Consider the following 15,575-nt stretch of genomic DNA (forward strand, 5'->3'; position numbering starts at 1 on the left):
AAGTGAGTGGCAAAGTCAAGACAGCCACAGAAAGAAAATAGAGGTGATGAATTTTTACACAGGCGAAAATTCAGACTACAATTGTGCAGGATGTACCACAACCAATGGGGCCAGTTTCTTCTCAGAGATTTGTCATCATTCTCTTGGAGAGATGCACCATGGTTAAAGATTTCAAAGTATTTTTACATCTGTCATCAAAAAAACAAAACAAAAAAAAACTGCATCTGACATAAAAAGGAAGTTCAAACAACAGGAGGAAGAGATCAAATTCCGATATATTTATATATATACTTAGCTTTCTTGTTTATTTAGCATTTACAACTGAACAAATCACTGTACACAAAGCGGCAGGGAAAGCACATTTATCTGCTTTATCAAAATTACAAAACATACCATAATACTTTTAGACAAACAACAACATCAGCAACATGTTAAGCTGTTGCTGTTGTTAATGTGTTCAACAGAGAGGATTTTTTTCTTCTCAGTGGCAAACCAAAAGAGCCTAACACGTTTGAGTGGGTTTAACCATTGTTTTTACATTAATGGTCATGAATAAATCGCTAGAAACACGGAAAGCACAACTGCACTGCAGTCAGTTTCTCTCTGACATTTCAAGAGACCGTTGTTAACACCTCTACATTAGTATACTTTCTAAGAAGGATTAAATGTTTTGGCAGTGTTTACGAATAACAGAAGTAAGGCATCACATTAAAAACGCGTTTAAAACATTGTAATGAACCGAGTGTGTCTCGCTTCACTAGCACAGGTTAACCACACACACACACACACACACACACACACACACACACACACACACACACACACACACACACACACACACGCGCGCGCGCATCCTCGTTTATACTAATTTGTTGGGTCATATCGTTTTATAACATGTTAAAACTCACTTTAGTATGGACCTAACCTACGCTAAACCTAAAACCTCACAGAAACCCATCCCTAATATTTCCAATCACAGGAAACATTCTTATATTCTTATATACACACGCACACAAAAACGATTGTTTGGCGCCCTTTAGTGGCTATGAATGGCACGCGCATAAGTCTGAAGATCTGGCAAGCGTTTTACTCGTTTAACCTGTAACATACTTTCACAAAAACGAAGCTAGATATTTTAGCATGCATTTAAGACTTTGATAACGTGCTCATTTTAGTGCTGTCTAACGATTAATCGCGTCCAAAATATTTTTTTTGTTTATATAATATGTGTACTGTGTATGTTTATTATGTAGGATATGAATACACACACCTACATGTATATATTTAAATGATTAGTTCACACAGATACCCCTTGTCACGCAAGTTATCCATGTCTTTCTTTCTTCAGTTGTAACGAAATTGTTTTTTGAATCAAACATTTCAGGAATTATATCCATATAGTGAACTTATATGGTGCCTGTGAGTTTGAACTTCCAAAATGGAGGTTAAATGCAGCTTAAAAGGGCTCTAAAGAGCCAGCCGAGGTAGAAGGGTCTTATTTAGCGAAATAAGTGTTTACATCTTCAAAATCGTCGTACATCGCTGCAAAAGTACCGACCCAGTGTTTACAAAGCGAACATGCAAAGAGAAGGTCAAACACCCTTTACCAAAAAAAAGCTAATACAGCTATGTATGATTTTGAAGTTCAAGGAGAAAATGAGATGGGACCCTTCTTCCTCGGCTGGGATTGTTTAGAGCCCTTTGAAGCTGTATTTAAACTGAATTTTGGAAGGTCGAACTGGCTGGCACCATAGAAGTCCACTTTATAGAGAACATTCCTGAAATGTTTTCCTCAAAAACATAATTTCTTTACCACAGAAGAAAGAAAGACATGAACATTTCTAGTGAAAAAGGGGTGAGTAAATTATCTGTAAATTTTTGCTCTGGAAGTGAACTAATCCTTAAGAAAAACTGTTGTTTACTATTACATACAGTTGCAATCAAAATTATTCAACCCCCCAGAGATTGCAGTACTTTACAAATAAAAGCTTGTCTGAAGTTTCAGGACTTTATAAAAATTGCATCTACAACAGTGTACTGGCATATTAAAAGTGACAATGTCAATATATAATGTAATGTGTTTCAGTTCTAGGATTTTTTTTTTAGTAACACAGCTGTCATAATTATTCAACCCCTATTCAACATTGCCGTTTTAAGTCATTTATTTTTGTGGTAGGGAACAAAATTGTCCTAAAACACAATTAACCCTTTAGAAACTATTTAAAAAACTGAATCAGCTTGAGATGTTACACATCTATACATTTATCCCATGCATGTGCTGAAGTTGAGTAGCAAATACGGTAAAGTCAACAGAGCTTACACAAAAGCTATAGAGAAGAAATAATTTTATCGTATTAGAAAGTCTAAGGCTACGTGAAGATTTCTAAGACATTAAAGACATTAAAAGCCTTATTCCTTAGTTTAAAGTGTGTTGTACCAGAAAACCTTTGAGGGTGTTGAACCAAAAATGCACAACTGAGAAAAACCTGCAATGTACAGCCAAAGACTTGCGAAATGACCCGATGAAAGGAGGAAAAATATTTCATTCCAGAGTAGATGAAGAACATAAGACAAGCATGGCTTTCATGTTGGGGCATCTTGGCGAATACCATTCTTGATCAAGAAGAACAAAAAGGTCAGCTTGAATATGCTAAAATTGATTTGGATAGAGTGGAGTTCTGGAAGAATGTTTTATGGAGTGATGTGACCAAACTAGAACTTTTTGGACGTATAGATCAGCGGATTGTCTAGTGCAAAAAAGGGAAAACTAATGAGCAGAAGAACACTATCTCCATGGTCAAACATGGAGGTGAGCTGATCCAATTATGGGGTTGTTTAACTGTAGCATGAAGTGGAAAACATGACCGTATGAAGGAAACCATGGATTCCTTGAAGTATCAGGCTATTTTGCCAAGAATTGTGATGCCTTTGGTACAAAGACCGAAGATGATGATCAGTGGATTTTCCTGCAGGACAATCATCCCAAAGTAAACATCCAAATCTACTTATGCTTGGTTCAGGGATCAGTCACATAATGTTCTTGAGTGGCCTGTTCAGTCTCCAAATTTAATTCTCATTGAAAATATTTGGTTGAATTTGAAGAAAGCAGTGGCAAAGTGAAAACCAAAGATTATCAGTGATCTAAAAGCTTTTTCAGCCGAGGAATGGTCCAAGATTGCAGTAGAGAGGTGACCAACGCTTCTAAACACTTTCAAACAGCGTTTATTGGTGGTTTTAAAGAATAAAAGATCCTGCACCAAATTTTACTTTTGGGGGTTGAATAATTTTGAAAATTTGATTTGATCAATCAATTTGATCAATTTATGTTCTCAGAATTACTCAAATGTGTATTAAAATACTTTATCTAATAGTGTCCTAATGCCTTTGTAGATTTCTTTTTAGAAAAACAAATTATCTGGAACAAAATGTCTTGCATGTTAAGGGGGTTGAATAATTTCGATTGCAACTGTACATATATAGTCTAATATAAATTATATGAAGATAAAAATATTAATGTAAATATGTTCAAAATACATACTGTATGTGTGTCTTAATATATACATAATAAATATATACAGTACAAACTAAAACTTTTATTTTAGATGCGATTAATCCCTTGACAGCACTAGTTTCTTTATAAATGTTTACGGTCATCACCACACTCAAAGGCATATGTCTCTGTTCACCCTCCTGATATCAGTGGTTGCCCAGCAACATGACAGGTTTGTAACTCTCTCTGTTGACTGTAAAACATTGAAATTGCTCTGTTAACGTCTGGAGTTTGTACAGTACGCTAATGTTTCAGCACAGGGGCCTATACATACACAGAGCACATAGTGGCTTAGAGGACCATTCAAACACAGTAAACAATAAGAATAGAATCATCTCTACATCAAACATATACAGTATATACTATGTAATCTTATATTCTAATATAATGTATGTAATTCTCTCTATAAAATCAGGACATTGAACTGAAGTAATAAGATACAATAACAGGAAATCATAATGAATTAAATATCTTAGAAAAAAATCTGCACCACTTAACACACATGAAGATGTGTATTGAAGAAAACATGCATTGATGGTGGATGGTGAAAATACAGAGGGGATTCTAATATTACACACCCATTTATGGTCATAATTCTTCAGCAGTGACAGTGTTTATTTTTGTTACGTCAAAAAGTGCTCCATACTTAAGAGTTAGTTTACCCAAAAATGAAAATCCTGTCATTAATTACTCACGCTCATGTTGTTCCAAACCAAATTAAGATATTTCTGATGAAATCTGAGAGCTATTTCACTCTGCATGGACAGCAACACAGCTACCACACTCAAAGCCCAGAAAGGTAACTTTAGTAATGTTAAAATAGTCCATGAAGCTACGATAATACTTTTTGTGCGCAAAACCCCCCCAAATATATTAACTTTTTTAACAATTTTGCATGCATGTGTTGCTGCTGGTGCAGGAACCAGTGTTCTGATATAACGCCCATCTTGTCACTGTCCGTATATTCTGGTTTGAATAAGTCTGGGCAGAAAAAAAAAAAGTTATCCTGTGTCTAAACCTTCAGACATGACTACTAAAAATGTTTTATGTACAGCCTGCTTCTTCCTCTGCTTGTAAACAAGGTGCAGCACCAGGGTTGCCAGGTTTGCCAGATTTCCAAAACAAAACTAGCCTAATCATGTTTTGAAGGGGCGTTTCCCATTATATATCACATTCCATGGTCATGTTTTTGGTGGGGTTCCCCTGGTAAAAGACTTGGCAACACTGTGTAACCCATTTGGATTCTACGTGAGAATTCCGGCATCAGCAATACAAAAATGCGTTGTGGTATTCTCATGACCATGCGTCGAAGTCTGACAAGGGAGAGAAAAAAAAAATGTTGAATTGTCATTATTTTGCACACAAAAAGTTCTCTCATAGCTTCATAAAATTAATGTTGAACAGATTATGTCACATGCCAGGTTGCCAGGTTTTCACAACAAAACCTGCCCAATTGCTGCTCAAAACTAACCCAAAACGTCGGTGCTGATAGCCTTGAAGGCAGCTTGCCGACATATGGCGCAGTTGCATTTTGAGTGTCCCATGTTCGAATCCCGTCTCTTCGACCTTCCCAATCCAGATCCCCCTCCTCCCCCTCTCTATCATATCTTCACTGTCCTATCCAGAAAATGCCCCCCAAAAAACGATCCCAATTGCATTTCAGGGGGAATAGCTTCAACACGTGGACATGAAGAACAACCCGCGGCAACAATGTTGAAGTAGCCCAATTCCACGGGAAAACTGCGGACTTGGCAACACTGGTCACATGGACTATTTTGTTGATGTCTTTGCTACCTTTCTGGACCTTAAATGTGGTAGTTGCGTTGCAGTCTATGCAGGGTCAGAAAGCTCTCGGATTTCATTAAAACGACATGAGAGTGAGTAATTAATAACAGAATTTTCATTTTTTGGTGAACTATCCCTGTAACTTACATGGCCTGAGCTGTCCATCAAAACATGTAAATAAACAAAAGCAAGAAAAAAATGAACATTTCTCAGGTAATAAGCTGCCTACTTATCTTTCAAGACCTGTGGGCATAAAAAGAAAACATGCTTAAATTTTTTTTAACTGAAAAACAACATGACTTGCAAATCAATACAGTTTATCAGTCTTGTCAATACACACAGGTCTGAAAGTATGTGCTCAGTGATCTTTATTGATGAATGGAAGTAGACTGTTCGTACAGACTGTGGCCTACAGTCTAACCTAAGCCTGTTACAGTACATCCTCATAACATTACTCTTTTAAAGCTGCTCGATGACACCCATTAAGGTCGAAATAAATATTGTTTATGGCACGTGTGTTAATGACAACATGTATTAGAGGGGAACAAAATACTTTAAGCAAAACACTTAAATATATAGTCCTGACTCTTTTTGGTTGAGTTGACACAGCAGGTGACGGTAAAAACAAAACGGATGAAACGGAATCATAAAACGAGACATGATAGACTTGGTCTCTTGCAGTGACAATTGTACAAAACTCAAGTTATATGAAATGAATTCAAAACTAAGAGTCATTGAGATTTGATGGCCTAGCCTGATCATTAACCATTTAGCATTTAACGGCTCACAAACACAGATATACACACACAGCTTCAGTAAGATTAGCTTGTAACTGCTCAGTGAAAACAGAACATTAAAACTACAAGTGATAAAATTATGATTTAAACCACAAACAGTTATTCTTAAACCTTTAACATTCAGTGTGAAACGTTTGTCAACATCTCCAAATGGTCTTTGTCAGTGCCGAGTAACTAACTGTTATTAACTATTAACAATATAATTATAATTAAAGTTTCTTCCTATTAGTTTGGCTTACAGGGACCGCTACTTTGTAACAAACATGAAAGCCACTTCTAGCCTGATGAGGTTTAGACTTCCTCTCAAACACTAAATTATGACATCTTTTCCTTACCTTTAGGAAGTACAGTATACATAGTCTCACAGCTGAACTGTAACAGTCACCACCTATAGGGCTGAAGCGCACATTTGATATCAATGACCATGATTCTCTTAAACCCAAGACTGGGGAACAAATATTTTTTGAAACTATGATGGCGTATGGAAACACCTGTTAGCATAAAATAAACGAAAACTAGCCTGAGGTTGAAATGACAGTGTGATGAGCAGTGCATTAAAACAAAATAAAACAAACACTATAAAATATTCAGACAATCTCTAGGTGCAGAACATTTGTACACAAATGGAATTGTACAGCTCAACTCACAAAGAACTGTAACAACAATTTCAATGTCATCTTAATATATATATAATATTCTTTTGTGGTGTAAGAGATAAACATAAAACGTTCACAAAAATAAAATAAAACAAGCAAAAACACTGATTTGTACACACACACACACACTTTCATTCTTTCTCACAATCACACTGAAAATGGAATGACCCAAGGTTGTGGTTCAGTTTTCCGTTGTTTCCCTTCTTATGCTCCTCATTTCATCTCACACTTCCATACATGCCTGGATCTGCTTCCGTTGCACTCTTCTCCCTCTGTGATGGGGATGTCCCTGGGGTGGTCTGAAAAGCTAGGCTGCCTCTTCCAGGGCAGGGAGAAGGCCTTTCTCTGTCAGATGAGCCTTGAGCGAGTTAAAGATGTGGAGCTGTTGGTCTGGTCTCAAAGCAAGAAGCTGCTGGATGACTTTAGAGGGGTTTGGCCCTCTGAAAGGGAGGAAATATCAAAGCAAATTAGACACACTCACATGATTAATTTACTCTGATTATAATAATTCTATGATACTACACTACCAGTCAAAAGATTTTGAACTTAAAGGAGAAGTCCGGTGTGATATTGACCTAAAGTGTGTTGAATCATGATACCGAGTGTGAACTTACCCTTCATAGCTCATCTCGGCTTGTCCACTGCAGTCCGAAATCTGGCGTTAGTTAGCCGATGCTAACAACAGGTTGTCAATGAGAGTGAATAGTGCATCGGACTAGCCATGTAAATAAATCCTGCTCGTCACTCGACTTATCGTGACTAAATTCAAGATGGCGGCGATCTGTGATTTTACTAAGGGGAATGTCTGTATAAATCTTCTTGTAAATAAACTACCAGTGCTTTTTCAAAGTTCTCAATGTCTCATTTTAAATGTCAGGGCCCTTGGAAGTCTACCAATGAAGTAAATGGTGTAAAACAGTGATTTATTTACATGGCTAGTCCGATGCCCTATTCACTCTCATTGACAACCTGTTGTTAGCATCGGCTAACTAACGCCAGATTTCGGACTGCAGTGGACAAGCCGAGATGAGCTATGAAGGGTAAGTTCACACTCGGTATCATGATTCAACACACTTTAGGTCAATATCACACCGGACTTCTCCTTTAAAGTAATTTTTTTTAGTCTCTTCTGCTCACCAAGCCTGCGTTTATTTGATCCAAAGTACAGTGAAAACTGTACAGTTTTAAATATTTTTACTATTTGAAATTTTTTTTTTTTTTTGAATTTATTTTAAAATGTGAGAGGTTCCTGTGATTTCAAAGCTGAATTTTTAGCATAATTTCTCTTGTCGCATAATCCTTCAAAAATCACTCTGATATTTTGAGTTGCTTGCTGCTCAAAAAATTATCTTAAACAGTTGAGTAGAATATTTGTAAAGTTTCTTTGAGGAATAGAAAGTTCAGAACAACAGCATTTATCTAAAATATAAATCTTTAGTAACATTATAAATGTCTTTACCATCACCTTTGATCAATTTAAAGCATCTTTGCTAAATAAAAGTATTAATTTCTAGACCCCCCCCCCCAAAAAAAAAAAAAAAAACATTAATTCAAAGGTTTTTATTCACAAACAATCCTGAAAACAAATTACTTAAATATTGATATAATAATAATAAAATGTTTCAACCAGCATATTGGAATGACTTCTGAAGAATATTGGGACCCTGAAGACTGGAGTAATGATGCTTAAAATTTAGCTTTGATCACAGGAATATATTCAAATAAAAACTAAAAAAAAAAACCTAAAAAAAATTTTTTTTGCTGTACTTTGGATCAAATAATTGAGGGCTTGCTAAGTAGAAGACACTTCTTTAAAAAACATAAAAAATCTTTTCACTGTTAGTGTATTTTAGACTGGAAAAAAACAACATGGCACTTAGTTCATAGAACAATAAGGGGACCAATAAGGGATGTATAGTCATATTTACAAAATAAAAACTCAAACTATCACAAACTATACCAAAAAAATGAACATAAGAACATTCAAACACATAAAACAGGTAAATACATTATATAAAACAATACAATAAATATAAAAAAATAAATGGACAAAATTACATGCTTGTGAAATGCTGTAATTAAAAATGTTCGGACTCGGTTTCAGTAAAGAAATTAAATTTCAATGCATAACAAGAGACCATTTTAGTTACAAATTAAAAATCATATGCATTCAGTGTGGGGTCAGTAAGACATCTTCTTAAAGAAATAAATGAGCAAATCCGTATATTAGAAAGATTTCTATAGGATCATGTGACACTGAAGCCTGGAGTAATGATGCTGAAATATTTTAAATCTATTCAAATAGTAAACAGTTGATTTAAATAGTAACTGATCGAATTAATAAAGCTTTGGAAAACATAAGAGGCTTTCGATTTCAAAAGAAAAAAGAAATTCAGTAATAACAATCTTACCTGATAAAGCTGGCAATGTAAACATTTACAAATGTGGCCATAAGGTACTGACAGTCGAAACGGTCCATGATTCCTCCATGACCTGGAATGGTGTTTGCAAAGTCCTGCAGTGATGGATATCAAACAGACAGCATGACCAGAGTGTAAACCACAAGACAGGAAACTCTTCAGTGAAGCTCTGTGCCACATTTAAATGTTTACGGCATAAACAGCTCCCTGAATATGCCTTGTGGTGAAGAATGCTGTAGGTAATAGTTGAACAAAGACTGAACCATTTCTTTTTTTCAGGTCTGTGGGTGCTCTAATTACACCTACCTTGATTTTGAAGGCCCGTTTGAAGCCGCTAGCGAAAAAGCCTCCAAAAGGTCCCATGATGGAGGCAAAGGAAGACAGGGCAATGCTGTGGATCTGGAATGGGTACAACTTCACCGTGGTCTAAGAGGAAAATTGGAGAGAGATGGAAATGTGTAAATAAACTGACTTTACTTGTATGCAATTTTAAAATATGTAACATTTGATTAAATCATTGGGGTCCAAAGAATGTCTGCATCAACAAAACACTGAGAGCCAAGTAGAGCTGTGACAGATTCACAGCGAGTGGAAAGTCAGCAGATGGCTGTGTCTGAGCAACTGGTAAACACAGACACAAAGACCAGAAAAAAGAAAGAAAGAGAGAAGGAATGGACAGACCGAAGTGAGAGACATGAGGAATAAGCGTTTAACAGACTGTGTACGTGTGAGTGAGTGTGTGTTTTACCCAGCCCGTGATGGATTGCAGTACAGGAGGCAGGCCGTAGTCCTGAAGCTGGAAGAGCTCAGACGGCTCACAGTCTACTGTGAAACTATTGGAGTCGTTGTTAAACTCCACAGGACACACAAAGTAGCGGTAACCTGCCATCACGTAGGACAGCTAGAGAGGAAACAAAATGTGATTTAACATTCAGATGCATCAAAATAATTTTGAAAAGAACTAACCAGCCACTTCCAAGACGTCAATCAAGGCAATTCTCATTCTTACATCAACAAGGTTTCGAAATCTACATGAAAACATTCAGTGAAGACCAGACAAAGAACAGGAAGTGGGTTTTTATTACTCACAAGGATTCCAAAAACAATAGTGGCGAAGAAGCCACCAATAAAACCCTCCCACGTCTTCTTAGGAGACAACTGCAGAGAAAAATCAGCATTAAGAGAAGTGTACTAAAAATACACATTACGCAAAAGCCACAGAAAGTATTTTGACAGTTAAGCCACAAAAATGTATGAATCTGACTGCAGTAGACAAAAACATTAAAAGCAACTGGTATTCATTTTAAAGTAAGATAGCACAAGCTCACTTTAAGCAAAACATTTCACAAAAAGAAGTTAATTAGGTGTTTACTTCATAAAACAGCATATATGCTGTTTAAAGTAATCAAGGTATTTGGACACTCTCTGATTGCCAAACATTAGTGGATCACGATTATAGTTTAAGCAATAAATTACACCTTTTAGGACATTTAGCAGAACATCCAATAAAACATAAGTATGGCTTAAAATGATAGTTCACCCAAAAATGACAATTCTGTCATTAATTACTGACCCACAATGTTGTTCTGAATCTGAACCCTTAAGACCTTTGTTCATCTTTGGAACACAAATTAAAATATTTTTCATTAAATCCGAGAGCTTTCTGACCCTGCATAGACAGCAACGCAACTACCACATTCAAGACCCAGAAAGGTAGTAAGGTCATTGTTAAAATAGTCCTTTTGACAAATTTTTGAATAAAGTCGTTATTTTAGTTTTTTCTGCGCACAAATGTATTTTCATAGCTTCATAAATTTACGGTTAACCCATTGATGTCACATGGAATAATTGATCGATGTCCTTACTATCTTTCTAAGCCTTGAACATGTTAGTTGTGTTGCTGTCTATGCAGGGTCAGAAAGCTCTCGGATTTTATCAAAAATATCTTAATTTGTTTTCCAAAGATGAGCGAAAATCTTACGGGTTTGGAACGTCATGCAGGTGAGTAATTAATGACAAAATTTACATTTTTGGGTGAACTATCCCTTCAAGGGTTTAAAAGCACTTTCAACACCATAATGTTCAAAAGTTTGGGATAAGAAATTAAGATTATAAAAAAAATACTTTTACTTAGGCAATGATGCACTGAATTGATCAAAAGTGAGAAATCTATTTTAAATAAATCCTGTTAACTTTTTCCAAACAAAGAAGCTTGTAAAAAAAAAAATATATATATGTTTTTTATCTCAGGATTTCGCTCCATATAATGGACTTCTATGGTGCCCCCATAGAACTTTCAAAATGCAGTTTAAATGCAGCTCTAAACAATCTCAGCTGTCTTTTCTAGTGAAACGGCAATGTAGGACGATTTTGAAGTTGATGAGATGGGACACACCCTAACCGTCATGAACCAGAATACACCAGATTTCATGCAGAGCTACACAAGACGAGCATTTGAGGTTAAAAAGTATATAAATTGTACAACAAAAAAAAAAATAGAAAATAACCGATCGTTTCACTAGATAAGATCTTTCTTCCTCGGCTGGGATTGTTTAGAGCCCTTTGGAGCTGCATTTAAACTGCATTTTGGGAGTTCAAACTCGGGGGCACCATAGAAGTCCATTATATGGAGAAAAATCCAAAAATGCTTTTCTCAAAAAACATCTGTAAATTTTTGTTCTGGAAGTAAACTACTCATTTAAGCAGCATAATTATTTAAAAAAAATAAGCCTTGTTAAACATTAGAAACTTTAGAAAATATTACATAGCCATTTTATTATATTTCAGATGTAATATTTGATTCATAAATAATATTTAACTGGGTTGTTAAAAACACAAACCTTGATGAGAGGGGTGCGACCGAAAAAGAAGCCAAACATGTAAGCCATGATGTCATTACAGATAACACAGGAGATGGGCACAATAAACCTGTGCACACAGAAACAGATTACCTTATGCAAACAGATCACCTACAGCACAAAACCAACTGTACTGTATCTAATATTGTGTTGTGATAGTGGATTGTAAAATTTAAATGTGTAAATGTCATATGGGGTTTGATAGTGGCACACAAGAGGCATCGTCTTACCAGATCATCCCTTCAAATAGGTTATGAATGATTAAGTGGGACTGAGTCACCACAATCAGCAAGGTCACATGAGTCCATCCAAACTGGGAAGAGAGAAAGACAAGATGAATAGTTCTATTCAGTTAAAATCTAGGACGAACGGCAGTGCTATAATACGGAAAAGATAGGAAATGTGTAGGGTCTGTGTCCAACATGATTATTGCCAGCAAACATGTCATGCAGCGTGACAGTTGCAGTTGTACAATGACAAACACAGAGAATGCGAGTGTGTGTATACAAAAAACACTTTCAAATTACCCTTAATATGTTCTATTGGACCTAAAATCAAAGCTGTGGAACAGACTAAATGCAAGTTTAACTCACTCACCATGTAGAACTGCAGGCGGTAGTGTTTTTTCACCAGGCTCAGAACAAACATGCAAAACCCTAGAAAAGACACACACATCTGGTAAAACAGACAGTTCCACCAGTGCCATCCCCACATGTCTATGGGACTATTTTAAGCCAGTCACACTGTCACTAATTATGTCCTGTTTGACATGAACCAGCCAGTGGCCAAAAAACCTGTCCAAGCCAACTTAGTACTTATCTAAGCACACTGAAAAGATGATCTGAAACTACATAATCGGTAAGACATGGAAGGTTTATACATTTTTTTTAACAGTGTGACTAACAAATTGGCAACACATGACATGCTGATAATGCTGTTTATAACATTGTTTAACTTTACATTACTATACATTATTGTTGCCCTTTATAAAAACAGAACACTGATATATAAGTGTTATGTCACTTCCAGAAATGAAAATTTCCTCATAATTCTACTATTAGGTTTTTGAGGAAAACATTCCAGGATTTTCTCCATTTAGAGGACTTTAATGGGGATCAATGAGTTGAAGATCCAAATTGCAGTTTTAATGCAGGTTCAAAGGGCTCTACACGATCCCAGCCGAGGAATGAAGCACTTCTGTGGCGAAAAGATTGGTACTATATACTTTTATACTATATACTTTTTAACCAAAAATGCTCATCTTGCACGAGCTTGACCTCACGCATTACACAATCACGGTGGAAAGGTCACGCGTGACGTAGGTGGTACAAACTCAGTGTTTACAAAGTGAATGTGCAAAGAAAGTCAAACGCCCTTTAAAAAAAAAAAAAAAAAAGGCAAAACAACAATGTTGGACAATTTTGAAGTTGGAGAAAATGAGATGAGTGTACTTTTTAAACCGAAGTACACAGATGAAGAACTAATCGCACATGACTTTCCAACATGATCACACAAGACGAGTAGTTGTGGTTAAAAGGTACAGTATATACATTTTATTATACACTGTATCCTTTACTAAAAGCTGTATTGAAACGGCAATTTGGACCTTCAAAAGAATCCTGGAATGTTACCCGTCATTTCTTTTCGACTGAAGAAAGAATGACATGAACATCTTGGATGACATGGGGTGAATGAATTATCTGGAAGTGAACTAATCATTTAAATAAATCTGTTTAGATTCCAGCTCAGTCATAATACATATATAACCGTAATGTACACAGCTAGCACTCATATTGCAAGAAACTTTGTATTTCTTACTACTGAACCACATTTGAATGACAACATTTATCAACTTTTATTAAATTTTAATCATTTTATTTGATATTTTGATTGTAATCCTCTTTCCTTTTTTGTTGTGTGTCATAATATATTAAATCACACACAATTTGTATTTTTTATAATTCCTTTTTTCTTGCTTTGTTATGCAATGTTTAATGGGCTGTTCGAATTGTTGTTGTGATAAAATGTTAGTATATATGTATTTTTTTTTAAATAGTAAGAAACAGCATTGCTTCTTATTTAGCTTACATGAAATCTGCTGCCTTGCATCTTTTTGAAAGCGAAAATGAGTGAGAGGTACACAGACAGGCAGAGTGCCTAACCACATCCTGGATGACATTAACTTAACACTTATGAAAAACCTACTCCCCCTCATCATTATGTTTGCCTTTTAACTTTTTAACATAAAACATCTTGAAGACTGCATTTGATTTTGCCTACAATATTCTGTGTGGAAAAGTGGGTGTTGTATAGCTGAACAGTAGCTGTGAGAACTACTAGTTATAAAAGATCCCAAAGGATCTTAAAGCCACAAACATGAATATTCCGATGAAGTACCATGTTTGTAGGAAAGAGAAGGTTCAAACCTGTGAGGTACAAAGCAAAGGAAATGAAGCGGTGGTATTTGCTGAGGATGCGTAGAGGCTCCTCCCTCTGCACCAGTGTGAAGAAATAATCTGTCACAGTTTCACCATAGAAGAAGTAGTTCACACACAACAGGAAGTACCTGGCAAAAACCGTTACAATTGGCAGTCAGACATTATTGTGACAAAGTCCTTTCACATCCATTCATTAAAGTGTTTCTAATGGTTGTCAAAGTAATTGTAATGGGCCAGTTTGTTAGCATTAGGAAATGAAGGAAATGGTCAGATGTAGTTGAGCAGCAACTGACTAGGATTATGACCACATGGAAAAACGGTTATGTGGGACGACATGGCAGGACTAATCTAATTCATGAATTTACCAGATTATCTCATTTAATTTAAAAAAAACCTAAAAACAAATTCAAAGAAAAGTTCACCAGTTGAAACAGGGTAAATGAAAAAATGCATGTCAGGAAATGTCATACTTTGCCACAAAAGAAAAATAATAAAGGGTATTTTGCATTAGGAAATTGAAGCACGTTTAGAAACTTTATGATTTTTTTTTTGCATTGCAACATTATATAATCCCTCTTTCGATTCTCAGTAATCAATGTAATAAAAACATATTTCAATTAATTAATTTTTTAAAATATGATATTGAAATTAGTGCTGTCAAACGATTAATCGTGATTAATCACATCCAAAATAAAAGTTTTTGTTTACATCATATATGTGTGTTTACTGTGTACATTTATTATGTACATATAAATACATATACATGCATGTATATATTAAAAAATATATGTTATATATATATATATATATATATATATATATATATATATATATATATATATATATATATATATATATATACACACACACACACAGTCGTGGCCAATAGTTTTGAGAATTACATAGATATTAGAAATTGGAAAAGTTGCTGCTTAAGTTTTTATAATAGCAATTTGCATATACTCCAGAATGTTATGAAGCGTGATCAGATGAATTGCATAGTCCTTCTTTGCCATGAAAATTAACTTAATCCTGAAAAAAAACTTTCCAATGCATTGTTAAAGAAGGCTT

General features: G+C 35.4%; 1 protein-coding gene across 1 annotated transcript in view; it reads right to left on the reverse strand.

Moving 5' to 3' along the window:
• Nucleotides 1-276: 276 nt before the first annotated feature.
• cds2 (CDP-diacylglycerol synthase (phosphatidate cytidylyltransferase) 2) overlaps nt 277-15,575 on the reverse strand; it is a 22,711-nt gene continuing 7,412 nt past the window's right edge. Inside the window, exons 3-11 of the mRNA XM_073840089.1 lie at nt 14,493-14,632; nt 12,664-12,722; nt 12,297-12,379; nt 12,049-12,136; nt 10,298-10,366; nt 9,957-10,109; nt 9,515-9,634; nt 9,200-9,303; nt 277-7,228 (exon numbers count right to left, since the gene is read on the reverse strand). Coding sequence (XP_073696190.1) covers nt 7,096-7,228; nt 9,200-9,303; nt 9,515-9,634; nt 9,957-10,109; nt 10,298-10,366; nt 12,049-12,136; nt 12,297-12,379; nt 12,664-12,722; nt 14,493-14,632 — 949 coding nt within the window. The 3' untranslated portion in view covers nt 277-7,095. The remainder of the gene's footprint in view (nt 7,229-9,199; nt 9,304-9,514; nt 9,635-9,956; nt 10,110-10,297; nt 10,367-12,048; nt 12,137-12,296; nt 12,380-12,663; nt 12,723-14,492; nt 14,633-15,575) is intronic.

This window comes from Garra rufa, chromosome 5 (genome assembly GCF_049309525.1).
Source record: "Garra rufa chromosome 5, GarRuf1.0, whole genome shotgun sequence".
Taxonomy (NCBI): Eukaryota; Metazoa; Chordata; class Actinopteri; order Cypriniformes; family Cyprinidae; genus Garra; species Garra rufa.